This window comes from Labrus bergylta, chromosome 22 (assembly GCF_963930695.1).
Source record: "Labrus bergylta chromosome 22, fLabBer1.1, whole genome shotgun sequence".
Classification (NCBI taxonomy): Eukaryota; Metazoa; Chordata; class Actinopteri; order Labriformes; family Labridae; genus Labrus; species Labrus bergylta.
This window is the reverse complement of record NC_089216.1, coordinates 16,472,738-16,500,172: the sequence shown is the minus strand read 5'-3', so window position 1 is coordinate 16,500,172 and position 27,435 is coordinate 16,472,738. Positions and strand designations below refer to the sequence as shown.

General features: G+C 43.6%; 1 protein-coding gene across 10 annotated transcripts in view; it reads right to left on the bottom strand.

The window, feature by feature from the left end:
• Positions 1 to 27,435, bottom strand: part of ablim2 (actin binding LIM protein family, member 2) — an 81,870-nt gene that overhangs the window by 25,371 nt on the left and 29,064 nt on the right. For all 10 annotated transcript variants that reach the window (XM_065950416.1, XM_065950424.1, XM_065950415.1 and 7 more), the window contains exons 2-6: positions 24,180 to 24,359; positions 10,173 to 10,356; positions 8,382 to 8,494; positions 7,987 to 8,113; positions 6,890 to 6,983 (exon numbers count right to left, since the gene is read on the bottom strand). In XM_065950416.1, the coding sequence (XP_065806488.1) occupies positions 6,890 to 6,983; positions 7,987 to 8,113; positions 8,382 to 8,494; positions 10,173 to 10,356; positions 24,180 to 24,359 (698 nt within the window). The remainder of the gene's footprint in view (positions 1 to 6,889; positions 6,984 to 7,986; positions 8,114 to 8,381; positions 8,495 to 10,172; positions 10,357 to 24,179; positions 24,360 to 27,435) is intronic.

Genomic DNA, 27,435 nt, shown 5'->3' with positions numbered 1-27,435 from the left:
GAGATAAACCCTTTAATACATATGGAATAAAAAAAAGATGCGCAGAGGATATCAAAGAAACAAGGAAACACTTAAAGTACATTTCACAGCTGAGCGCCCCGAGACATTAAGGCGAGAAAAATGTTTCACCTGATCACTCAGAGTTCATCATGCTGAAGGGAAATCAGCAACACTCAGTCATTAAGCTCAACACTCCAACCACAAAATGATTCAAACACATAAATGATGCATGTCTGTTTGTCTGAAGCTTCACATCATAGTTTATTTAAAATGCTACAGCAGCAGGAGCAACACGTCCCGGGAGTGTTGCTAAGCTAACAGTAATTCAGTCCAATTAGCATTGAAGTGCCACCAGTTACAGAGAAGACAGAAGAGGTTGTGTTTGACATTTTATCCACAAGGTGGAGCACTTGTGTTGAGTATAAGGCCCGCCTGCAGACAGCATGGAGCTCAGACACGCACACTGTACACACATTTACATCAGACGGACCAGATGCATAGTTTGAGTGTTTTAGCACACATGCTAATTGTCAACACTTGTCCACATGAGGCTTTGAGAGAAACTTCACATATAAACTTGTTGACAAGTTGACACAAGATACATATTCAAAGCAACAGAAGCCCTCGGGACATGCATGAAACTGTTTTTTGACTGCCATTTTCTTTGTTTTCTCAAGATCTCCGTCTTTTTGTCTCGTTATCTCAGGATACTAACGCTGTTTTTTTCCTGTGATAAGTTTATTTGGCCGTTTTTGCAAGACCTCGAGAAATGTCTGTGTAGGTTCTCAGTCATCCAGGTCATGGTCAATTTGAAGCTTGATTCAAAGGCAACTAGGTTGAAGATCTTGAAACTTGAAACTTCAACCAGTTGCCTTTGGATCAAGCATAGAATCTCGAGAAATTCACTCAGTGTATCTCGGAGAAAAGGGAGTTCAGTAAAATGTCCTGATGAATGTCCGCTAAGGGCTTCTGTACAAAAAACAGCATCAGCAAAAAATAAATGATTCCTTCAACCTGAATTCAAACTGTGCAAAACTGAACCTTAGAACTGCCTCTACACACTGAAAGAATTTGTCTGCATTGGCTGACCTTTATCACAACCTTCTGTGGTTAGCATGAAGTTTCTCTCACACAGTTTGAGAGATAGAAGCTAACAGTGCTTGAGTAAGAAGCCGCAGTGCCGTGTTCAGGGAGCTGCCGTCATGCTTTAGATGGATGTGTCTGTGAAAGTTCTTTGAAGATAAAGTGTGGATTGTTTCATGGCTTTCGAAACCACAGAGGTAGAGGGATTTACAGTAAAGGTCGAAATGGGACCAGGGATTGAAGATGATCCAGGTCATAAAATGTAGTGTGTTGTTTTCTGTATTCTTGCTCTTCTCTTGGTTTGAGTCCATTTTTTCCACTTTCTGTCTTCTGGTGGTTAGAGGGAGAGATGTTGAGTGTGACGGCTTATTGCATGGCTGACCCGGCACGGCTCACCCGGAGTTAGTTTGCGCTTCATATTTTGAGAAATAATTTGAGGGTTAAATTAATTGAAGCTTCTGGGCTAATTGTTTAAACCATGTGTGGCATCCATTGCCCCCACTCTGATCCTTACTGGGATCTTTCGTTAGGGAAACCATATCGACCTTCTTCATTTAAATACCATTAAGTTTGCTCAAGTGCCGCTTTTTTGTCTTGTATTTTGTTTTGACAACCAAAAGCATGGCTGGAATCTAGCTGAATTATCTCACTCTGCGGGCAGATTGTTTTTAGAGAATGTGGGATTTATGGACTAGATGAATAAAGTAGATGGATTCTTTCTGCGATAAAGTCGTTCTTTTTCTCTTCTTGCAAAACAGCCATCTGGTGTCTGCTGATCTCTGCTTCCCAGAGGCATCCCGTGTTGCTTTAACAGCGGCCTGATTACGTACAACTCCTCGGGGGTCTCTGCACTTTGCTGCGTCATCTCGATATGGAACCATAACAGAAAAAAACAGGACGTCGACACCCTGTTTCTTCTTAAACACCCTGCTTGATTTTTCTCTGGAAAGAATCAAGAGCAGATGGAGAGAGAGGGGAAACAACCCGAGATGTGTAGAAGGGACCAAACATTAGCTCCAAGAGAAAAAAGAAAGTCAAGTGCCTCAAACTGTCAGCGTGTTTCAGACGCCATGCCAAAAGCTCATACCTGACCCGAAGTGAAACAGATAAAAAGACGGAGACATGGAGAAATAGGAAGTTGACTTAGAAACACAGAAGCCAAAAGATAAAAGCTTGAGAGGGGCCGGAAAGAAGATAGCACCGCAATCAAATCATTCCTTTGTCAGAATCCAAGGCTGTGAGGGGGGGGGGGGGGGGGGAATTATCATATTCAATGTCCTGTACGAACGATAAGTCAGGGAAGAGGAGGGGCGGGCTTCAAGAAGATGATTGGATGTTTTTCGGGAATTGGGTTGAGGTTTGCGGCTCAGACTCCCACTGAGTTTTAGAAACAGAGGTAGTTAAAAAAAATCAGAGAAATGAAGACGGTCGAGTTGTGAAAGGGCAGGTGAGGTTGCAAAGAGCTGCATAGCCTTTTTTGACCTCCATCTGCTTTCTTCTAATTATCCTCTAATGCCCCGACCATCCCCTCATCTCATAGTTGCAAAAAAAAAAAAAAAAAAAACAGCTACGTGAGATTGGAATGGAGTTTGGTTCACCATGCATTTATCAAGAGAAAAAGTGATGGCTTACAATTTCTTTCTTGGAGCCAACTGTGCCAACGTTAAACTCTGATTGGAACATTTTCACATGTATGATACATGCCTGTGACCCCACCTTCCAACAGAGGACACAACAGAAATGAAATCTACAGCTTAAGCAGATCATGTCCTGAATATGCTCAAACTCAATGCTCAGTTTGCTACTCTGCTGTATGTGTGGCACCTCGATGATGTTTTATAGAGTGCTGAGTCATTCCTAACAATGTTGTTGAGCCACAGTTTGTCAATTACACTCGAACAAAGAAATAAATTTCCTGTTATAAGTACAAAAAGTGAAGCTGATGCTTAAACTGAAGAGTGACGTATGATTTTATTCAGGGTTCAAAGTCGTATGTTGTCCTTGCACACTGTCGTGATGACAGCTTCAAATGGAGTGTTTCTCCAGGCTTTTTGTCCTTGGTTTCTAAACCCTGTTAACTCAGATCTGAAGGAAGCTTGGAGGGCATGGGGCGGGGGCATTGATAGTTTTACACCTCTAGCACGGCTAACCCAAGGACAAGATTAACCACCCAGGTCAACAGGGACTTTTACAGATCATTATATTTGTCTAGGAGCAATATAGCTAAATCACCCTGGGAGTCAACATAACTTTTTGCTACACATCATACATCTTATCATACACAAATTTTACATCTGGGCAGAGAACAATTATTTGTGGCGTTCCCCAAGGCTCCATCCTGGGGCCTCTTCAGTTTAACATCTACATGCTCCCACTGGCTCAGGTTATAGAAAACATCAAAATAAGTTATCATAACTACGCAGATAAAACATAGATATACATTTCAATGCTTCCTAGGCGACCATGGACCCATAGAAGCACTGGGAAGAAGCACTGAACAAATCAATGACTGGATACGCTGTTGGTTGTCAGCAGAGGGCCTGACAACCAACAGCACCCACTCACACTATTTGAGTGACAAGTGGTCCCTGTAAAGAGCGATAAATAAACACCACAGCGACGAGAGGAGATAAAGGCGCACATTACATTTCAGCCGCCACCACCGCTGCCAGCTCTTGTTATTCACTCGATACGTCCCCACAAAACCGACGCTTTGATCTCAACCAAATGTCATGACATTTTGAATGCTCGGTCTCTCTGTCACGGTTTCAAAGTGCAGCACAGCACAGGTGGAGTGTCTGTGTATGGTGCTTAAACTAATACACTGTGACAGCTCTGTGAGCTGGCATTTGATTTAATAATGAAAAGGATGCCAGGGCTCTTGGTCATTATTTACAGCTCATGACACAATCTCTCAGAAGATTTACATTACAGAAGGTTTGTTACAATGCTGCTTTTATTAGTTTGCATGCAATATATTCTTTTATATCATGCAAGACTGAATGAGATTTTTTTTTGTGATTTGAAAAGTGGGCCCAAAAATGTGACCATCAGAGGTCAACATGACGAACAGGAAGCAAATATTTCTGGACTTGCGTCAGCTGTGAAACAGCAACAGCAACTTAATGCACCTCTGAAAATAACTCGTACTTCAGTCCCCTCAGCTTGTGCATGAAGAAATCATCCCCAGTTAATGATTGAAGCAGCATGTCCATGTGTTCAGAGTTTCATTGGCTACAAGAAATGTGCATAAAAAGAAACATAAAAATGTGCATAACTTTATATTAAAAAAACAAACATCTTGACTTGCCCTTTCACTAACCCCTCGTCTAATCCCTCCTTCTTTTGTATTCAGAAATGAGGTCATGAAAGGAGAGCAGAAGTCGGTAAAACTCGCCTGAAGCAAACAAACACAAGACCGCTCGGCCCCTCCCTACTCTGTACACACACAGGACCAAAACACAAACACACACCTTACAGCTATGGGGGGCTTTTAGTCCTGCTTCACTGAATTTCTCCTGAAACTACGGGACAAAATATTCAGGTATACACCCGATGACCTGATGTGAACCTGCAGGAATGGAAGGGAAACATCCGATTTCCGTCGAGCTGTTCTGCACACTGTGGAACCCGATAGGTGTTTATAAGAGGAGTGAATGTGAGAGGTGTCGTGATGAAAGAAAAGAGTGAAAGTGAGAGAGAGAGAGAGAGAGAGAGAGAGAGAGGGATTATTGTTTGTCCTGATAATGCTGCTCTGTTGCTCTGAGGTCACGACGGTGCCTTCCAAGACCCCATTTTCTAAAAAATCTTCTCTCCTCTCTTCCTCCCGCTCGGCGCCCTAGGAGAGTATCCCGTGTCCCATCCCTCCATCTCTGCAGAACAACGGAGCGCTTCACGAGAGCCACATTCCTCTGCTCTGGATTTCTACCTGCCTCTCCAACTATACTGCATATTCCTCCACACCAGTAGAAAAACTTCATTTAAATGATCCTGCTTTTCACAGGGCGTTGTACCTTAGAAATCAATCTTTTGGCATAAAGTCATGATTTCAATAATTATTTGTAATGTGCCAATTCATATCTGGAGACATTTCTTTGCCGCTGAAGTGGAGGTCGGAGTAGGCCGTGTATGAATGAGGACAGCGGTGGTTGTGGGGACGACACAATCCGATGGTGGAGGCTGGGCGTCAGGGACGTCGGGTGGTAGTAGTGCCAGACCACCTCGCTGTAATCTGGCACTCTTTGGAAACAGTCTGTTGTAATCTCCAGTGAGAGACAGCAGTTAAAACTCTACAGTGTTCTTGAAGTGAGCCAATTTAGCAGTTACTCACATTGAACAGAATTTTTCCTCTGACGGTGAGAAGTCAGCCGAGGTCGTCATGAATCAGCGCAGCACCTGACTGAGTTTTTCTGCCTCGTCACTGTCGGAGTCTGCTGGCACTCGTAACTCAGAAGTCTTTAAACACTTTCACTTTCCCAAACTGTGATCTGTTAAAGTTAACTTCAAGCTCCATCTTCATTGTTGCACATTTTCTTCTGTAAGAGTGTACAGTTTCTGCATCTTTGAGCCTCTTTTTCCCCCACTTTCCTCAAATTAAACAGACTTCTTTTTGCAGATTGAATCAAAATCAAGTCTTTAACACAGCCATGTAGTGCTGAAGTCAAGACCTCACTAACCAAGACCAAGACATACCTGAGACCAGAGTGCTCCGAGACCGAGATAAGACCAAGACAGAGAGAAACAGAGATAAGAGCAAGATTTTAGGGATCGAGACTGAGTCAAGACAAAGACCATAAATATCATCTTGTGTGCAGGGGGCGTGTCACTCACTTAGACCGTAACACCGGACGTATCCCGGGGATAAAAATCAAATTCTGATCCTGGATTTAAAATCCAGAGTCTGCCCAGTCTCAGACCGAGAAAAGCCAGAGCAAGAAAGCTTTTGATTCCGAGACAAACCTTGAGACCTGTCTCGAGACCCAAGACCGTTTTCGAGTACTAAAGGACTGCATCAATGTACTATACCCTCTGTTAACACCCTCAACAGCACACTCCAGAATGCGGTCCTCAGGGCCTCGAGTCACTCCACCTTTTTAGTCCTTAGTTTAGTATTTAGATTTTTAGTCCTGTGAGGATGTCTGACAGTTTAAGATCTCGTTGTCTAGGTTGGTGTAAGATACCAGCATGACTTTTTAACCTAACTAGATGCTTTCTGAAATGACTTGGCAGCAGATAATGTATATGCACAGGAAAGATCTCTCTGTCTATACATCTCTGAATGTACTTTTGATACGGCACACAAATGGAATCAGGTTATAAGCAAACACACGACCCACGACTGCAGAGGATGAAGTGTTTTAAAAAAAGGTAGAGAAGGCTGTGTGGGTTTAAGGAACCTGTGAGCGAAGAACAGAGAACATTCAACCTTCCCGAGGCCGAGAGGAGGGAATTGAACAAAAAGAGGCAACATGTGAGTGTGCAGAAGATAGTGAGGTCAAAGCCATTAGCCCACAGCCTGAAGACAGAGATAGTGCTGATATCTGGGTGCTTCGTTAGTCCCTGTGGACCAGCACACAGCAGGCTGCAGAGAGACTCATCACAGAGCTCTCATTTTGGACCTCTCATGATAATAAAGCTGAACAGATTGAGTGAAAAGAGGCTGTTTCCAGGACAATGAGCATTCCTCATGTTTCTGCACTCGCAGTGTAAAAGAACTGATACATTTTTTAATGATCGCTCCGGGAAAGTGGGGTCAACTTTGGGATCTGTTTGACAACTAAACTCATAGACAGAACAACAATATTACCTCCAAAACTTTTCCAGTGATGTACTTCTTGCAGCTCTCACACTGGATGCCGAACATGGCGTGGTAGTCCATCTCACAGAAGGGGATCCCATCCCTGATTGGACGACACAGAATGAGTCAGCATAACAGAGATGAGGACAGAACTCTTGCACAATCTGAGGAGTTAAAAGTGTAAGGCTGTCAGCATTAACGTGTTCATGAGTAAACTCGACCAAGAGGGGGCTCTCATTCTAAACAAAATCAAAAGAAGGCGTTGAGGCTGGCGGGGAATCATGGGAGTGATTCTCTCTGCTACTCCACTCCAATTCTACACAGTACAAGCTTGCTATTTTGTAGACGAGCCACCGCAGCGTCTCCCTGTAGCCGCAGTGATGGAAAAGAAAGAGCCCGCTGCGCCTTTGAATATCTCATTTCCCTTAAAAAAAACTCCCAGTCAAATCAAAAACAATATCCAGCTCATGACATCAAACATTACATTTGTTTTACCTTCCTCTTCAACAGTTTTTATTTACCTTTCCATCCGTTACAAGTTCCTTTGCACCTGCAGTTAAGTTAATGTCACAACTTTCAAGCTAGTATCAAATCATTTTCTTCCGCTTAACCAAGACTATCTAGCAGAAATTCCATAATTTCAAAATAAAATTATCCAAAGTATCCAAAGTAAAGTCCCCTTAGCTAAAGAGAGTACAAACATTCAATGTAAAATAAAAAAAAACGGTGTTTAAATGCAAAAGAATGGAATTCCAAACATGCCATTAAAAATGAGATTAAACGCCATTAACTATTGAAATTCAGCAATAAATCGAAAGTGAAAAATGAAGTCGTTTGAGGGCCCTGGTTCACTGATAACACTTCAGAACACAGCAGAGAAACCCTCTGCCATCAGTGTTTATGGTCTCTGTCTTACAGTGGATGAAAGCGACATAATTCTGATGTCTGACATTCGGGCTTTTAAGATCTCCAGTCATGATTTGTTGAGTGTTATGAAGGTTTATTTAGCAGCTGATAACTCCTTACATTGCAGCTCCTGTCACCATAGAGGAAACATGACATGAATATGAATGCAGCACTTTATTCCCGAACCCAGTCGGACTCACTTGCTGATGTACTCGGCATTGAGCACCTTGTTGCAGACTTTGCATTTAAAGCAGCCCAGGTGCCAGTGTTTGTCCAGCGCCACCAGAGACTGCTCGTTCTTGAACTCCTTCCCACAGCCGCAGCAGTCTGCAGAGCACAAAGACAAGAAGAGGAACGTCATGAGAAATGATGTGAACGTGAACCTCCAGGGGTGAGGAGGAGTTCTCTCTGCATTACCATTTAATAAAAGTAGTAAAAAAGAACCGTCTGGTTTTCAGTGAGGGGCATGACTTCAGATAATTTAAGAAAGTGCAGATTTAAGGGTGGGGGCAGAAAATATAATGAGCAGTGGTACAAATCAAAGCTAGCAGGGTGCATGATTTATCCTTTGGACAGACATAAATATAGTACTGACTGTGCACAGCCTGAATGGGTGCAGGGCTGTTGGCAGGCAGAGGCTGGGTACACTTTTGGCAGATACACTCCTTCCCGTTAAATGTCACTCGGTCGCCGGCTGGAAACGGCTGTCTGCAAACAAACAAAGAGAGGAGACAGAACAACAGAATGATGTTACATATCTAGTGTTTGCCTCTAAAACAAGACTTAGACCGTCAGTGGACAGATCTGTTTCTATGTGGGCCAGCAGGAGTGAGGACAGAAAGATCGTCTCAAAAGCTCTTACCACATGATGATCATGACGCAGGAACATGCAGGGGAAATGTACAAAACAGTGGCGACTGTTACCAAGGTGATGAGTCTTAATCTTCAGGAAAAGCACATTTAACGAGGGTCTCTATATCTTCAGAGTAATTCTGAGGGGAAAATTTGGCGGTTTGTGTTCACACATGCAGCTCCTCCAGGAAATATCAGGAGTTTTCTGCAAGTCATTCTGCAAGTAATTTATTTACATATAATGTTAAGAAATGGTTTATTGAGAACAAACAATGTCAACACTGATGCTGTACCTACCAATGCTTACTTTAACTGTATCGTGTCACATGATTATTTTGCTCTCTTTACACAAATTAAATCGTATATATCTGGTGTTTCTAAAGAACGTTTGTGAATGGGTTCCAAGCTTGATGCAAAGACAACTTGAAGATCTTTGAAGACGTTTCACCTCTCCTCCTCTGAAACACTTCTTCACTTCTGAACTAGCAGGTGGATGGAGCCAGAAATGTAAGCCTCTGTGTTCCAGCTCCGACGTTTATAGGATTTAAATGACTACCAATTTGGAAAAGACGCAAAGCACGGAAAACCCAAAAAAGTCTTTAGTCGCGAACCTCTAAGTCCAGTAAAGCTAGCCACCGCTCTCAGAGGCTTTAATGAAGTGAGACGGCGGCCTCTGGGTTCAAAGACGGGAGATTTGTGAAATAAAACCTGCATGCAAGAGACTCTTAAGTGTAGAGAGACATAAACACACAAAGAAAGCCAGACAGTGGGAGTGAAAAACACGGCCAGATTACTCTTTAATTATTGATGATATATATATACAGCTCTGGGACTATGACACACACACACACACACACACACACACACACACACACACACACACACACACACACACACACACACACACACACACACACACACACACACACATAGAGTAACGCACACATACACAGTCTCGTCTGAAGGAGCGTTTTCTCTCAGATCTATTTTTATATCGGGCACAAGGAGCCCGTGTGTTTTGCCACCACAAAAAAGATATTTGTTATAAGAGGATAAAAAATGAGCGGATGATCACATTACAAACCCAAAATGCCACACGGGAACATTCAGATCTCAGGTTCAGCGAAGGGATCACAGAGTTATGAACACACACACACACACACACACACACACACACAGGAAACCCGCGCCCAGTTCAAAAGGCTGTTAACACTATCTGTGGGAGTGGGTTAAGTGGCTGCACTGACTGATCACGCACTTTGAATTCCTGCCTGAGAGAGGCTCCCATTACCTCCTGAAGCTGTTAGAAAACCCTGACCCCCTGAACTATGTTGGGTTTGTATCAAAAATGGCCGCTGCCAGCGCCAAAAAGCATCTGTAGGAGGTCAGTATTTGATGAAAAATGTTGCAGTTTGAAGCGAAGCAAACAAAACACGTCTGTGAAAGTAGTCGACAGGTATGTCTGACTGAAAGAGCAGACAACTCCTGAACAAACTGAATCTGACTTTGGACCCCGCAGCTCCCCGTTTCTTACTTGCAGGAGGCGCAGACGAAGCAGCGGGGGTGGTAGGTCTTGCCGAGGGCTGACACAACCTCCCCCTCAATGAAGTCCTGGCAGCTGAAGCAGCGAGTGCCGTACATCCGCTGGTAGTCCAGAGTACAGATGTAGTCACCCTGCCGCACGAAGAAGCCTCCCTGGGCCAGGTCCACACCACATACTGTAGAAGAGGAGGGGGGGGGGGGGGGGGGGGGATGAGATGGGGAAGGGATGGGGAGGAAGAAGGAGGGATGGAAGAGGGGACAAAAAGAAGAGAGAAAGGATTAGACAAAGCTGATGTGTTTGCAGTTTCATTAGGAGCGTGTTAGCTCAATCCACAACAACACCTGGACACATCGTCTGAGAGCTGTCAGCGTGGCCACAGTCTCTTCTCCCTGTGCCGGTGTATAAACTCTGTGGCACATGTGCACCAACAGCCGTAGGTCGTGGTCGAATGGGAACACATGAGCGCCACATCTGCCCTGCGTAGTTGAGCGTCTACCTCAGGAATCATACCGAGCATATGTGTGTGATGTTGTCTAATTTTAAGATTCTGTTAAATGTGTTATAGCGCCTGAACACTGAGGGCATTGAATGATGTTCCTAAACCGTTTGGAGGTCTCTTTTGAAAGCTAACACTCTGCAGTTTCAGAATGTGCTGAAATTATTTCTAAAAACTTTCAAATGTGTGTACTACCGTTGTGATTAGGACCTTCATCACAAGATTGCAATCTGTTTACAGGTAGATTCCTGCTTTAGGGATGCAGGTTATTGATTGAAGAAGCATATCCACGTGTTTCATTGGCTACACCACCAAGAAACACCACTCATCGGCCCAGTCACATGCAATCGGGCGGGTGTAGCTACATCAGAACAGGGGCAGGCCCCTCTTCTCAACTCAGACTCTCATTGGTTATTACAGTCTGGGAACAGAGAATGGAAGGCCATAATTGGCCGAAGTAGGTGTTGATTATAAGGTCAGAGTTCGACTGCAGTCCCAAAAAGATCCTATTACAGAAAACATGGGGGGAAATCGGGAAAAGCTGTGGAAACTTGAAGCCATTAGTGGATCTTTCTGGATGTGATGTGGTTGGATTAAATCTTTCTCTGGATTTGGATCGAGGGGACTCGTGTCGATGCAGGAGGACTGTTTTGTTGGAATATAATGATTGAGAGAGTTCAGTAAATCTCAACAGGAGAAGTCAAAAGACGGTTAAAATAGTTTCTTTGTCGGAGGTCTGACAGAGCGTAGATTGTGGCTGCTGTGGATGTTGGATCTTGAAAAACGTTTACACGGTCTGAATCTAGAGATGAGTGATATTTATAAACAGCAGGTGAGTAAATAATCCCATGACCACTTATCAGGAAAGTTTCGTTTTTTAAGCAGCGAACTCTAGTGCAATGAATCTCAACGGCAAGATTTATGTTAAATATTGAAAATGGATTCTTTACATATAAAAATGATCCATAAATGTCACCATGACTGAAGCCTGCATGACTGTGACTCCTGGGTGAACTTATAGTACGATACTGTTAGCAACACTTACATAAATAAACATCACACAGACCAATTCATAGACGATTGTTTGAGAAGTCGTAAAAAGAAGAGGAGGTTTTGTATTGAGCAGATCCAGTCTGACTCGTCTGAATGTTTTTCCAAACCTGCTTTAAGAGCAAATAAACTCACACTGTTTGTCTGTGTGTGTGTATAAAGACTGGACTGTGTCGATTTGTTCGGCTCTTAACAACACACGACAGGAACTCCAAATCACCCTCCACTCTCTATTACACACACACACACACACACAATGATTACAGCGTAACCGTGGCAACAACATGACATCACTGACCAGCCACACCCTCTGGGGGGAAACTCGCTCTATTTTTCCACTCCTTTAGCAAAAACAATACCCCTCGTTCTCTTCCCTCCATTCTTTCTTTGTGAGGAAACAGCAGGAAAGATAAATGAGGGAATGTTTTCACTGGTCGGTGTTAAAAACCTGGGACTGCCCAGTGAACTTTCACACACACACACACGCACACGCACACGCACACGCACACACACACACACACATAATGTTTGAACTCGCAGCCGTATGTGAAAGTATGAGGTAAGACACATTGGTGTCATTTAGATGAGATCACACAGACATAACATATGCTTTCCGGACGAACACAGATACATCCTTGCAGGAATATGAGGGGACATGTAGATGAAATCAAACACACCCTCAACATATACTGTAAGGATGCACACACACACACACACACACACACACACACACGGACACACACACACACACACACACACACACACACACACACACACACACACACACGCACGCACACACAATAGGCTAAAACACATTCTGCCCACTGAAACCAGTTACAAAAACCAGAGGGGTAAAACTTCAATATGCTTGACAGTCTGAAGTAGCTTAACATTGAGTAGCAACTAGCACAGCTCCAAATCCTAATCAGTGTATCCCAAGGGAATGCCAGCGGCAATCACTGCCACCAGACAAAAGTCTTTCAATCACAGATATTAAGAACTCCTCTTATTTTCAGAAAGCAAAAACAACTAACTCATGTCACTGTTGAGCTGTCGTCACCACACCACCCTGAGCTGTGAGTCACAGAAAATCCTGCTGCTGCAACCGCTGACTAACTGGTCAGCAGGCCAAGCTACAAAAAAAATATATTTACTGTCAATGCTAGTTTGGAAAACATACTTCACACTGATTGATTGTAATTTCTGTACTTGTTACGTCATCATGCCTCAATAAAAGCCAAATGAAAACCATTTACAACACAGTGTGGATCACATTTCAGCCGTTAAAAACTTTATTGGGTGGATATTTTCCAATGCTGCACCAAATCTGTCCTTTTACTTGAAAGGGAAGCACACATCCAACAACCTGTGCATGTAGCTTTTCTTTCTCAGAGGCAGTTTGTTGTTGTTAAGTTGTGTAACTGCTGAATGCACATTAGTTTAAGTTCATGCTTTCAGAGATTAGAGGAATTGAAAAGGGAGTGAGAACATCACGAGAAGCAAGGTTTACAGCATTGTCTTTTACGTTCATTTCCCATGAACTAAAAGTGAAACATCAACATTTTCACGATACAACTCTCCCAGCCTCTAATCCCCGTATTACAACTTTGACTGACATGTTGGACAACCTTTGTCTAGTCTTTGCACTGTTTCCCTTTTTTTTATCAAGCCCTCACAGGAGCTACAGCGCACTAATAAAACAACAAAAACAATACGAGGAGGAATGTTTTCTCAGGAAATGGACGCCGTACTTTCCAACGGCTGCTACCGGCTCTCTCACATCCGGTTCAGATGTCTGGCAACCTGTCCACTGTGAGATAATACTCTGGGATGATGAAGTAAACACCAGCAGAAGGAGAAAGCTTAATGGATGGATAACTGAGGTTCAGATGGTAGAGTCGGTCGTCTCTCAACAGGAAGGTAGAGGGTTCGATCCCCAGCTCCTGCAGCCACATGTCTAATGTGTCCTTCGGCAAGACACTTAACCCCCAGTTGCTCCTGCTGCTTTGTGGGCGGTGTATGAATGTGTATGAATGGGATAAGTCAATACTGATGGACTCTTTACTCAGCAGCCTCTACCATCAGTGTGTGAATGTGTAAGTGTGACCTGCAGTGTAAAAGAGCTTTGAGGAGTCAGAAGACTAGAAAAGAAATATGCAAGCTCAAGTCCATTTACCATGGATGGATGTATGGATGAATGGATGGATGGATGATGGATGAATGACGGATGGATTTATGGATGATGGATGGATGATGGATGGATGATGGATGATGGATGATGGATGGATGATGGATGGATGGATGTATGGATGTATGGATGTATGGATGGATGATGGATGGATGTATGGATGATGGATGGATGATGGATGGATGTATGGATGAATGGATGGATGGATGGATGGGTTGATGGTTGGGTGGGTGGATGGATGGATGTATGGATGGATGGATGGATGGATGGATGGATGGATGAATGGATGGATGTATGGATGGATGATGGATAGATGGATGGATGGGACACACACGTACACCAGAAGAAGGAAGGATTTCCGAGTGCTGTTTCTTTTACAGTTTCAAAGTTAAAATCAGAAAAAAGGTTTTCCGATACTTGAGACTAGACTTGACTTGTTTTGGAGAACTTGAGAATTACTTCAGTGGTTCCTTAAAATAAGAAAACAAACATCTCCGTTTCCTAGAAAGTGACACAGAGACCTGGAAGAGATGCAGACGGGAATCCTCGCCCAGACGCCTGAGTACACGTTACTGTCAGCTCGTTTTACAATCCCTGAATATTTATACCTGTGCTTCCAGTTTGCACTTAAGACTCCCCTTCTTACTGTATTATAACTCAGTTGCTTAAGCAGCTGAGCAGCAGAGCCCATATGAGCTCATTCATCATTTATGGAGCTTACACAGCCAGAAAGCATAACACCCTTTTAGCAGTGAGAGCAGCAAACAGAAGCATTTTATGCTATTCGTTCATCTGCAGTACAACAACAATGTGCAAAGACTGCAGAGGAAGGCAAAGTTACTGGAACACTAACACGTTATACAGATCAACGAGTGAGAGTCTGAGTGCAGGAGGAAGACAAAAGATGCTCTTTTAGTTGTATTCATCAGTGCTAATGGAATCGCCAAAGCTGCTTCCTCTCATCCCTTCGTTCCACAGACGTTTTCACATATGCACTCCTGAAAATGTCTAGAGGAGTTCTGGTGGACTTCCCCTGGGGAGAGCGGGAGATTATCCCTGTCAGACGGGAGGAGATGCCGGGGCTCTCCTTAGGCAAGACATGATATAAAAGGGTCGATGTGGAAGTAATGGACAAATATACAGAAACACAATACGACTCTATAACGAGAATATTTGCAGACCGGATAAAAACGTTCTGGTGAAAAGAAAATGTAACGCAGCAGATTCATTACTTGCATAAAGATGGTAATGGTCTCAACTCCGCCTTCTCCTCCTACTAGACTGATCCAAAGTTATGTGGAGGTAGCAGCTCCAATATGGTGTCCACCATTGTTGGGCTTCTTCAGAGACCAATAGGTGACTTCCATGAGACTATGTCCCTGTTTCATACAGTCTATGAAGCATAAAAACCAGGTGGGTTGGCTGAAAAGCTGACACGTCTAAAACTACAGCAATCTGTGTTGTTTTCTTGTATTGATGTTTAGGGGACACACATAGTGAAGACATGCTACAATCAACAGCAAAACATATGAAATACCTTTAGTGGTTACAGAGAACTGTTTGATCCTCAGCCTTGAACCCTTCTCCAATTCAACTGAATGTTGTGCTCAAACAGAGATTTCATCATTTAGAAACCATCCCGTCTCTATGACAACAGAGGGTGTGTGTGTGTGTGTGTGTGTTCACTCTGCTCATGGGTTGGTGGATGAGATCACGATACAGCTAATTAGCCATTTTGTCCTGAGACATAGCTGTGGAGGACAGAATGTGTCAGGAAATACACCCCTGCAGGGAGATAAAACTTCCAGAGAGTTTGACCTTTTGAACTTCTGGTGTGTGTGTGTGTGTGTGTGTGTGTGTGTGTGTGTGTGTGTGTGTGTGTGTGTGTGTGTGTGTGTGTGTGTGTGTGTGTGTGTGTGTGTGTGTGTGTGGATATCACGTGTGATTTTTTTTGGTTCTTTGATAGGCTGATAGGCTAGCTAAACTTACGATATTCTGTAACAACACAACCCTAAGTAGCATGTTAGCTTAAGAATGAGGAGGATCTTGAATAAACAAAGCATTTCTTCTTCTTCCATGTAATCACGGCGCTCATAGGAATAGCAGCGTCCCGGGTTGACCGGCGGGAAGAAGGTGTAAAGGTTGCTCTTCTGCCGGAACTCGATTACAACATTTTACAAGGCTGAAAGGCAGATTACTTGACAGAAAAACTGATTACTTCCATCTCTGTAGGCTTATCTCTGCACTGTGAAGACACTTACATAACGTGAACGTACTCTCTGAGGAATTGCTGTTGAATCTGCTTCCTCCGCACTGCAGGATCACAGAGTCAGGTCTGTTCTTCCTTGGGTTTGATTCAGCATGGAGAGGAGCCGCGGGAGTTACATGCTTGAATGGATAGATGTGCAACAAATTTGCCCCGCCGTGATTTGTGAATAAAATATGTTGCATCTGTTTTACTCGTGTAAAAACAAAGTCCAAGGGATGAAAGGAGTGGACGCAGTGGTTTGGAAATGATTCAAGTCATGTAGTTGAAATTAAGAGTGGGGTATCGAACTTAAATACTTGTATGAGCAACCACAATCTGTATCAAGAGGTTAAACCCAACTTTAAGGATCCTTTTAGTATCTCTGGCTCATTATTGAGGCCTCACAGACCAGTTTCAATGGTTTGGGTTCATTCTTACTGGTTCTTTTTAGCTACTTTGTGAGCGAAAAGACTGATGAACCCAGTCTAAATCATCTGCAGAACAGCACAGAAAAAACTCTGAAGCTTCAGTGTTTATCCAGCTCTGCATCAGTCTGTAAACCTTTCTGTGTTCTAACCTCTCTCCATTTTTCAAAAACATCTCCAACATTGATCCTAGTTTGAGCACGTTTCTGCTCGTGGAGCTTATTAGAAACATGCAGAGGCTTTTTAGGTCGGGTACAATCACTTCTATCTGAACCACTTCTCTTGCCCTCTTCCATCACTGCAACACCTGTTGACCTGATAACTGCTCTCATATCTGACAAACCGAGGGGCGTCCAAAATGACTGTGTGGGGGTGAAGCACCGTGCAAGTGAATTCAATCTGCATATCATATAAGACAGACAAAATTCTACCTAATCCAATTTAACAGTCCAGAGCTTTTGATGAATTCAATACACACACACATCTTCAAGAGGCTGTGCTTGCAGGATGTGTATGTGTGTGTAGAATAGAGACAGATAAAATGTGTCATTTCATCACACCACACCTCCACAAATATTATTTACAGCCACGTCCTTGTGTCATATAAAATATATATGAGCGTGACCTTGACTCTGCCTCATGTTCCACATTGACGTCCACAGTGCACGTGTGTGAGCAGAGTTAAATATACACATGTGATGTGTGCTATGTGCCATGAATGTGGCACCTTGGCTTCACCTCATGTTTTACAATGACTCACCATACGCGCGTCCATGACCTTGATGGTACAGTTTAAAGCCTGCTGCTATTGATCTGAACAGCTATGGATTGTGCTTGAAAGGAGTAAAATTCAAGGTTGATCACTCTGACGGGTCAAATCGACTCACAGAGGTCCAGACTTCCTCTGCCCTGACCTCGAGCAGGCTTCTAACGAGGCAAGAGGCGGGGGAGGTCTGTCTATCGTCTAAATAACAGAGCTACACATCATCTTATTACACTCTTGAGATCATTAGAGATCTGTTCATTGAGGTAGTTCAGTTTTATTACAGACTACCTCGGGACAGGATGCAAACAGTTTAGCCTGATTATAGAAGAGTCTTATAATGAAAGCACCAAAAATACTAGGAGGGGTCGACATTAAGATATACTTACCACTGGTCCTTTTCAGGATCACTGGAGCCATCTTTGTAATCAATGGTGCAGGAACAATACTTTTGATTTCTGAGCAAATCTGCCTCATCTCTATGCTCAACATACTCATCCGCATATGCCTTCATTGAACGGCACATTTGGCAAAACACTTAGCTAAAGCCAACTCCAGCGGCCTCGTCCGTGTGGCTGGAACTTTCTCTCCTTTCGGTCTTCATACTGTCTGTCGCTCTCCCTCAACTCTTCAGGTGGCCAGTACTGAGACGGGCAAAAGCGCCGTAAAAGCTGTACGCACTTCTCACAATAGACCAGCGTCTTCCTGCCAAACTTACAGAACGCTATTAGCAGGCGACCGGGCGATCTGTGGACATGAGCGAGACACCATCCCCCCTGTTGAAGGTTATGACTTCTAGATCAACTTTGAAACTACTAATTTAAGATGGAAAAGTTACATGTTGTTGCTTTAAAATCCATTTTTTTAAACCGTTGATGTTTTTAAGAACATGTTGGATGTAAATACAGTTTTCCACCAAATCTCATGAATCCAAAAACAGCTTAGACAGTAAAACATAATAATCTGTAGATGAGGTCAACATTTCATGTGTTCAAAGATACCTCTGTATTTTCTTTTAAGTGTGCACCTGGTTATCTTCCCCCGTATATTTGTGTTCGAGTTTAGCACCCCTGGGATCACACACACACACACACACACAGCGTCTCCCCGTGAGTGTGTTCTTGTGAGCCTGCTTCCAAGAACGAGACAATCCAATAGCCTACGCCCAACTGAGAACATCACAACCATCTGCTATTATAACACCACTGATCCCAGCATCAGGGCTTCAACATGTGGCGAGCAGCGTCTATTTACCGAGCTCACTTCCAGGAAGACACACACTCAGGCTCGGGCTGTTGTGAAAAACACAATGCAATCCATAAATCTGCCAAAAACCTCAAAGGAAAGATGAACGCGTGCAAGAGCTGGAGTCAGAGCTGTGATTTCTCACCGCACAACGTAAACATCAGTAAAACATTATGTTAACTGACTCTATTTCTGGTTTCTATCTCAGTTGTACAATTAAGCCATTATCTTCTTATCCAAATTGTCCAAAGTCCTCTAAAGGAGTTCATTTAGGATCTAAAAAATACAGAAGATGATAAAACTCTCTCTCGAGTCAAGGTCCATTTACACTTGGAATAAAAGTTGGGCTCGATTCTTTAAGTTTTGAGAGTAAGTATCCCAAAGGACTATTACAAACATATCTAATGATGTCATGTCTCACAAATCCAATCCAGACAATCCTGGACATTCCTCTAAAAGGTCACATATTATACAAATTACACTCCCTCATGTTTTCTAACACTAATATGTGCCCCCAGTTCGTCTATAACCCCCCCCCCCCCCCCCACTTGATGAGAAAAGTCCATCCTCTCCATCATGTGCCTGCTCCACTTTTCAGAAAATGTGTGCTCAAACAGGCTGTTTGGAGAATCTCAGTTGACCAAAGGTGGATGTTGATTGGTCAATAACCAATTCTCCTTTTAATGTTCAGCATAAAGAGATGGATATGAACGAGTGTCCATCAAGTCTACACCAAATCATTGCAATCAATCTTATCAGCTAGATGTTTTCTGATAGATTAAGCGAAAGGTCCCGCCAATTCATCCATTTGGACGTGATACCATGCAACACCTTTAAATGGAAGTGGTTAAAATCTTGAAACAGCCACCATTTGGACCTCTGAGAAGATACTTTTCTGGACACTATTCTGAGTCCAGAATAACCATTAGTGCTCAACCACAAGCTAAAACCAACAGTCAGTGAAAGCTTGTCTGAAAGAAGAGATTCGCTGTCTACTGAGACAAACATCATTGTTTCTCCAGGAGATTCATTCACATGTTTGACTGAGAAGAATTCAAGCTGACTTCTCCATCTTTATGAATAAAACCAAGCAGCTCAATCAAAGACAACACTCCTCAGTGTGTTGGGTGTGTTGTGATTATTGTGTGAATGACAAAGTGTCTGACATAAGGACTCTTTCACACTTCAAACTCTTTCACCGTTTCTCAGTTTTCATGCAGGCTTGTCAACATTGGGGTGTGACCACATATTTTCTTCTTTGAGTACTCCCCGCTGTATTCAAATGCTTTCTGGATGATGTGATTGTGCTTCATGAAAACAAAAAAAACAAAACAGATTAAGAGTTTGAAGTCTGCCTAAGTTGTTTTGCAAGGTCGTTTTGTCTGCAGCTCTGAAGAATTGATGGTGTCTCAGTGTCAGCTTAAAGGCGTCAAAGGAGCAGACATAACAGGATACACAAAGACAGGCCCAGTTGGTACCTAAAATAAAACACACTTCCTCTACCACAGAGCCTGCTGTTGACAGAAGCTGCCATGAAAACAGCAATTAGTGCTCATCAGACGCTCTGAAGCCTGGAGCTGCAGTGTGGAGTGGAGTCTTGGATATCATGACTCCTGGTCAGTCTTAGTCTGCTGATGAAGACCATGTGAAATGATTCAAAGCTACAGCCAATCAGGAGTCAATTAGTCTTTGTTTCCTTCCAGAATTCTTCCTGCAAGAAATTCAGACCAGTCAGAGAGCATTTTCCTCGCACATCACACATTTGAGTCTGCATGTAAATGTCCCCTTGAAAACGGGTGTTCTCAAGAAGTGTCGTTCCTCACTCTCCCTCCCTGGCTTCTGACTCTATCAACTGTCGTATCTCCAAAAAGAATAATGGTGTTACAACCCTCTTTCAGCACTGGAGAGCAGCCCTTCCCTGACAGCTCTGCAGCGTTCTGCCCCCCTTGAAGGCTTCCAGAGAGCTGGCCAATCAGAAGAGAGTAGACAGGTGGGAAGAAAAAGCTTCTCTATAAATTTCACAGACAACATGAAAGGTGAACATGAGGAGAATATGGGATCTTTAAACTGTGCACTTGTTGTGAGGCTGTGTTTACTATTAGCTACCTTAAGAGCACGCCAATGCTAAAGCGGCTAACACTACCTCACATTAATCCACTGCACCTCTAAGCTCGGTGTTAATTACACACATGGCTAGCTGAGCATTGACGAGTTCCTCACTTCAGACCTGGCTCTGTTAGCCTGCTGGCTAACACCCAGGCTTGTAATTGGCACTAATACAGCGATATGGTCAGGGTCCATGGGCTTGATTCTCTTCCAGGTTCATCTTAACAGCTTAGATCGAGTGCACTCGGTCAGAGGTGAGGCGTGTTTACAGTCTGCAGATCAACAGGGGCTGAATTTATTAACACACGCTATAAAGAATGAAAACACGAACTTCTACGTGAGGACTGCACCGTGTTGAACTTGGCTGCTGAACCTGAATCACGTCGTTGTTCATCTCTTTCATGTTCAGGTCTGAGCCCCACTCAGCCTGCTGTTTTATTTCCATTCCTGACTTTGTGATTCTTTTCGGTCAACATCTGGTCGAGTTAACAGAAAAAACTACCCAACAAACACCTGCAAAGTCGGGAAAATCAGCTCATAAGTAACCCAGATTACTTTTTAATGCATTTAAATTGAATGCAGCAATCTTGGAGTTACAGTGTGTGTGTGTGTGTGTGTGTGTGTGTGTGTGTGTGTGTATGTGTGTGTGTGTGTATGTGTGTGTGTGTGTGTGGTAAATCAGGTAAACAATGCTTTCGCTGCTAAGTCACCTGCACACCTGGGTGTAGACGGTGATCACAACCACAGGCGGGGAGATCAGGAAGTGACAGGTGATTGGGGATTGAGGAATCAGAGGAAGCCACACAGTTTGTTGACCCTGTGTGTGTGACGTAGCAGGAAAAGCAATATTGATATGCAATGTTTACCTGACTTAGCACACACACACTTTAACACACTTCAAATTGGCGACAACAGATACGATGAGAACTGGTTGGATGGAGCAGCGCCTTCACATAACTCCTCACTCTGGCCTCTGCATGGTATTAATAAACCTCCTGAGTGCCTGACATTAAGACGGCCAGCCTTACAGCGTTCCTAATGAAGCTCTTTGGAAAACAAGCCAAAACAGCCATGAAAACATGCTCCCTCTCCCTTTAATCACAACAACCAGGTTCATCAAAATAATGACTTTAAAGCTTTTAATTCTGATGAGTAATGTGCGAGCGTGACTCCAGGCGTGTAATCATCACTATTTACTGTTTCAAACATAAAAGCCCCAAAAGAAAAAACAAACCATGCTCGATTAGTGAGGCATGAGAGTCTCATTCCTTAAAAGCTGTACGATGTGAAACCACACGAGCTGATTCTACACGAGTCAAGGCTCTTAAATTAAGAGTAGCCAATCAATGAAAATGTAAAAAAAACAAAAAACTGTGTTATAACCAAGCGGCAACCTCCGCTCTTGAATAATGAAGCCGATGCAGAAGTGCAAAATCCTGCAGTTCCACTTGTGTCCACTTGAGGCTGGGTCCAGGAACACCGGATTTCACATATACACCAATTTAAAAAAAAAAAGTTTTTACAGCAGAATTTAACATGTTTACATCCTGGTAGCTGACATGATTGACAGGTAACGGTTTGTCAGGAGGTTTAAAAACCCGCCTCAGCTCCAGCTCTCAGCCTGACGTTAGGTTGACTGAAAGTTAGACTGAGACAGCATTTCCAGCATGGAGACCACCATCGATGGGACTCCAGCGCCCCCTGCAGGAGCAGAGGGCTGACGTCACTCAGACTTCATCAATTTATATTTACAGTCTGGAGTTATAACTGGCATGTGGTGCTGCCACGGTGCATTAAGATGGACATAAGGAGGGGGTAAAAGATCTAAATACAAATTCTACACACAGGAGAGACGCTAATATATTTGGGGCGACTAAAAGATACTTATAGTTGTGAGATTGCTCCTGTAGATATTTCAGCAGGCCGGTTGCAAAACATGCAGTGACTTAATCCCTGCAGTTTCTCCCTCAGAGAAATATCTTAAAGAGTAGGATGCTCTTTATCCTTTTTATCAAACCAGAAACTACTTTTACATCTCCCTCTGCAGAGCTACCAGACGCATTGACAAAAACAGTTATTTAACTTTGAATATAAAGGGATGTGTTTGTCTACCGCTGCCTCGGTGGGTTCCTTTTTAAACAAAATCATGTGTCAAATAAATATTGTGTTTCAAAGCCAAAGAGACACAATAATGCAAACTTCAGTAACTGGTTGACGCAGCGGTGGAACAGCAACTCCTGTCTTTCTACTGCAGAGTAAAATGACGGTTCTTGTCAATGCGGTCTTGCGGCTTTGAAGAGATCAATGTAAAAAAAAAAGGTGTTTCCTTTATAAAGGTCTGGCAGGGGTGTGGAACAAAGTCTGGACAAACCCCTGCTGGAGGGGTCACTTTATAGATGTTGTCGGACACCTTAAATAACAATCAGAGCCCGTTTCTCTGTTGTCAACTGAAGCAATTTACTGGAGTTTCATAAGAGTGAAATTCCCCTCAGAATAAAATCAATACCAATATTTATAAAACTTCTGTGTTCTGTGTACTACTTCTGTACGCTTTTATTTTATGTTGCTGTAAAATGAAAAAGTTTTCTTCAGGGAAGTAAAGAGAAGTACACTAGATACTCTCTGAACTGTGAAAATAAGGCAATTAGGACATGCATATCGTTAGTCATCGTCACTAATGCATCATGGGTATGCACACCCTCTGCTGAGTCCTCCCTCGTCCGTAGAGTTTAAGGTGGAGGGTGAGGAGGAGGGGTGGGGGTTGGGGGGTGGGGTGTAGGACACACAGACAGGGAGTCTCCTGGTCAGTGTGTGATAACAGGCGATAAACTCTGGGAAGCCGTCAACACTGTGGCGACCCCTCTGGTAGCCTAGCAACCAGAGTGTGTTGACGACAACAAGCAGCCTGACACAAGGCTTCGTGCTGAGAGTCTGAGCTGGGAGGGGCGCTGACACACGCTCCGACAAATACAGTCACATGTTGAAAAAAAACAAAAAAAAAACACATCCCACGATTTACCACAAGCACACACATTTCAAGTATGTGACACCTACAGAGTAAAAATAGACACACAACCACACACACACACACACACACACACACACACGCAAAGTATCTTTACTCTTATTGCTGAACCATCAGTCATACTAGACCTCATATTTATCAGAAAATTAAAGTCACAAACATTGATTGTATCCCTTCAAAAATTCAGAAAGCGGCACAGTGAAGTAAAGTCATACTTCCAAACATTAATGTATGGCACCAGAGTCTGGTGATGAGTGAAGATTTGATGGTCAAGTTTTGCTGCAGTAAGAAGTATCACCTCACCTTCAGATATTTCTAAAACAAGGAGGGTGTGTTTCTGCTTTACAACCTAGATTCCTGTGTCAGACACGCTATATTTTCGGAGGTTGTAAGAGCTGTGGCTTGTGGAGCAGGCGTGTTAAGGTCAAAGGTCACAACTGGCCGTTACATACCTTTACAGACGAAGCACTTGATGTGGAAGTGTTTGTTCTGGACCCGGAGCGCCTCCCCTTTGCAGGGCTTCCCACAGTTCTGACAGGGGATCGGCCCTCCTCCTCCGCCGCTGCCTCCGCCCGACTTTTGCTTCTGCTTCTGCTGCTCCAGAGGGCTGTGGACCGCCTGCTGCTGAAACACTGCAGGAGACACACACAGGGAGAATAGGATTGAAGACAATATTCTAGCATTCACTTCATATCGCACACATTCAGAGCGTTCAGTCACTTGACGGGCGTCGGGGGGGAAGAGTGTGGGAAAGAAGCGTCCATCATTGAACACTGTGTGGAGCTGCATCACAGGCTTGTTCATTAAGCATCTTGTCTAAATGATGCATGTGTACATCCCCTGACAACAGAGATATTATGATAAACTGCAAGCTTTGGGTACTTGCCACTGTTATACACATTTTGTAAAGAGCCTACAAATCCACATCAACACGGCTGCTGCATGAATGTCACATTGTTGACTTGTTCCCACTTAATTTCCTCGATTTTATTCTCTTTGTTCCACACAGGAAGGTGGGTTTTTTTGTGCCAAGAAAAATGATGTCAACACCAGACGACATCATCCCTGAGGCGTCTTCAATGATGCAAGAAGAGAGAGACAGAGTGACACAATGAGAGGCAGTAGACATCTCCATCTGAACGTTACCATCAGGACGTGTTTGTGTTTACATCATAACCCCGGCAGAACGGAACATGAACATACTGATCAGGCTTTCAATACAAACGGAGCTGTCAGATGAACAGAAGGCCCTTTGTGCTCTCAGGACACGCTGGTGTCGTCAGACCGGTTTCATCAGCCCTCCATGGTTACCGGTAATTGGGCTCGGAAAGGGGACATCATCGGATAGATTGATGTAGAGAAAGAGCGAGGGGCAGACAGAGAGAGAGAGAGAGATAAAGAGAGAGAGAGAGAGAGAGAGAGAGAGAGAGAGAGAGAGAGAGAGAGAGAGAGAGAGAGAGAGAGAGAGAGAGAATAGCTGAGCCAAACAGAGCTGCTCCAGGACTTTCATTCTGGTCAAAATCTCACATACAGTGTTACAATGCTGGATGTCCAAACTAGAAGTTTCAGACCATAAAGTAAGTGTATGTTGGAGTAATCCCAGGAGAAGTCTGCAGGGGGCACTAAACAGCTTGTTCTGCAAATCACAAGATAGTGCCCCGATATGAAACCAAGAATTTAACCAGACGGCTTCAAGCCTCTATGCTTTCTCGCTCCATGTCATATTGTTTACGATGAGAAGGCAGACTCAGAGGACAGAACAAACACCTAGCTGTGGGAGTGTCACTCACCTGGGGGAGGGGTTACTGCCCTTTGTGATGTCATGAAGGGAAAATCTCCAAACGGCCTGTTTGAGCACACATTTTCAAAAGACGAAGAGGATGGACTTTTCTCATCATTGGGGGGTTTGTAGGCAGACTTTAGTGTTAGAAACATGATGAAGTGGATTTGACATAATATGTGACCTTTGACCTATCTGCTAACTGTTGCAATGGGGGATACTTGCCATGATAGTAAAAACAGCCACCAGTCTATCCAGAACTACAGGAGCCACACATTCTTCGCTGAGTTTTACAAGCACCTTTCAGGGGAACAAAGTCATTTTATAGCTGTGTAGAGTGTGTGTCTGTGTCTCCAAGACAAACAAAACCCTCAAAAATCTCCTCCAATCTCTTTGAGAAGATCACTTCACTCAAGAGTTTTAAAAGTATAATTCTCAAATCGGATTTTAATGAAAGCGGAGGAAACCGAAAACAATCCGGAGATCAGCAACTGCAATCAAAATATAAAGAAAGACGATTCTACACAAAGTTTTCTTTGGATGAGACGAGGATCCAAAGAGCTGGTTTCTTTCTAGCCATGTCTGGATTACAACCTGGTGCTTTATTTGAAAATGTGCCCACTTCCTTATTGAATCAAGACAAGAAAAGGGATTTTGAACAATCTCATGTAGATTCTATTTTCAGTCGGAGGTGCGGTTTTTATTGAAGCTACTTGTGTTGTCCATGTGGGCTTGAGAACCAATAAAGAGAAGAATTTAGGAGGGGAAAGTCTAAAGTTCTCGTAAAAAAGGTCTGAGACCGAGATGATTGCTACCATCTGGAAAAGACAAGAGTCCAAAGGGAGACAGGTTTGGTAGGAGGGTCTGCCGCAGGGATTTGTGGTCAGAGAGTCGTGAGGGAGGGCGGGGGGTGGGGGGGGGGGTCTGCCTCCTGATATGACCCAGCGTGCATTGCTACACCCTTGCACCTGTTGGGGGGGATCCAGTGTCTCTGTGCTTCCTCTTCAAACAGCAAATAGAGGAGGAGGGCGGAGAGGAGGAGGAGGAGACAGGAGATGATCTTTAGGGTCAGATGTAAATCCAGCTCGTTGTCCCAGACTTTCAGGCTGCCGGTAACCGAGACGCTCGTAGTGGGGATGTGTGATAGGAGTCCAATAATCTGTGAGAGGGAGAGCGGGGAGCGGTTTGCTGTTTATATTTAATACTGTTGGCTGACAAAATGAACGATGAGTGCTACGCTCAATCCATGTTCAACTGCTGCTCTTTCATGTCCTCCTCTGGGTTCATGACAGGGCGATGACTTGTGTTTCAGGCGTTAAAGAATTCAACATGATCAGGGTTAACATCTTCATTAATCTTTAAATAGTGACCCCCTTAAGGCCGGACACACCAAGGAGATCGTCGGTCCTAGTTGGACCGTTGGTGAGAGGAATCTCTCTGATTGGCTGTTCAGAGGTTTCATTTCTCTCCAGCTCTCGACACAGATTCAGGAAACCTCCTTGAGCATGCCGCTGTAGTATCCATGCTTTCACCCATTAGTGCGGTTTCTCCTTATTTGTCTCTCTCTCTCCCTGATTTCTGACTCTATCCACTGTCCCATCTCTCCAATTAAGGCCCAACAAGCCCAAAAATCAAACTTAAAATTAATCTAGAAACAGGCAAAGAGTTTAAATAAAGGAGCCGGAGGGCTGTAAGCCTCCTGTCAGTCAGCCCCCAATTATGCAAACCTATCCTAACTCTTAGCAACCAGGGATTTTGCAGCCAGCCTCAAGTGGACACTGCCATTTTTTTTAATTCAGCATTGGCTTCTTTTTTTCACATTGGAGGTCACCACTTGGTTTACGCCTTGGCCACAATCGACAAAAGGCAATGCTGCATTTTTAAACAAGGCATGAGGTTTTTTAAACCCCATTTTTAATTGTTTAACC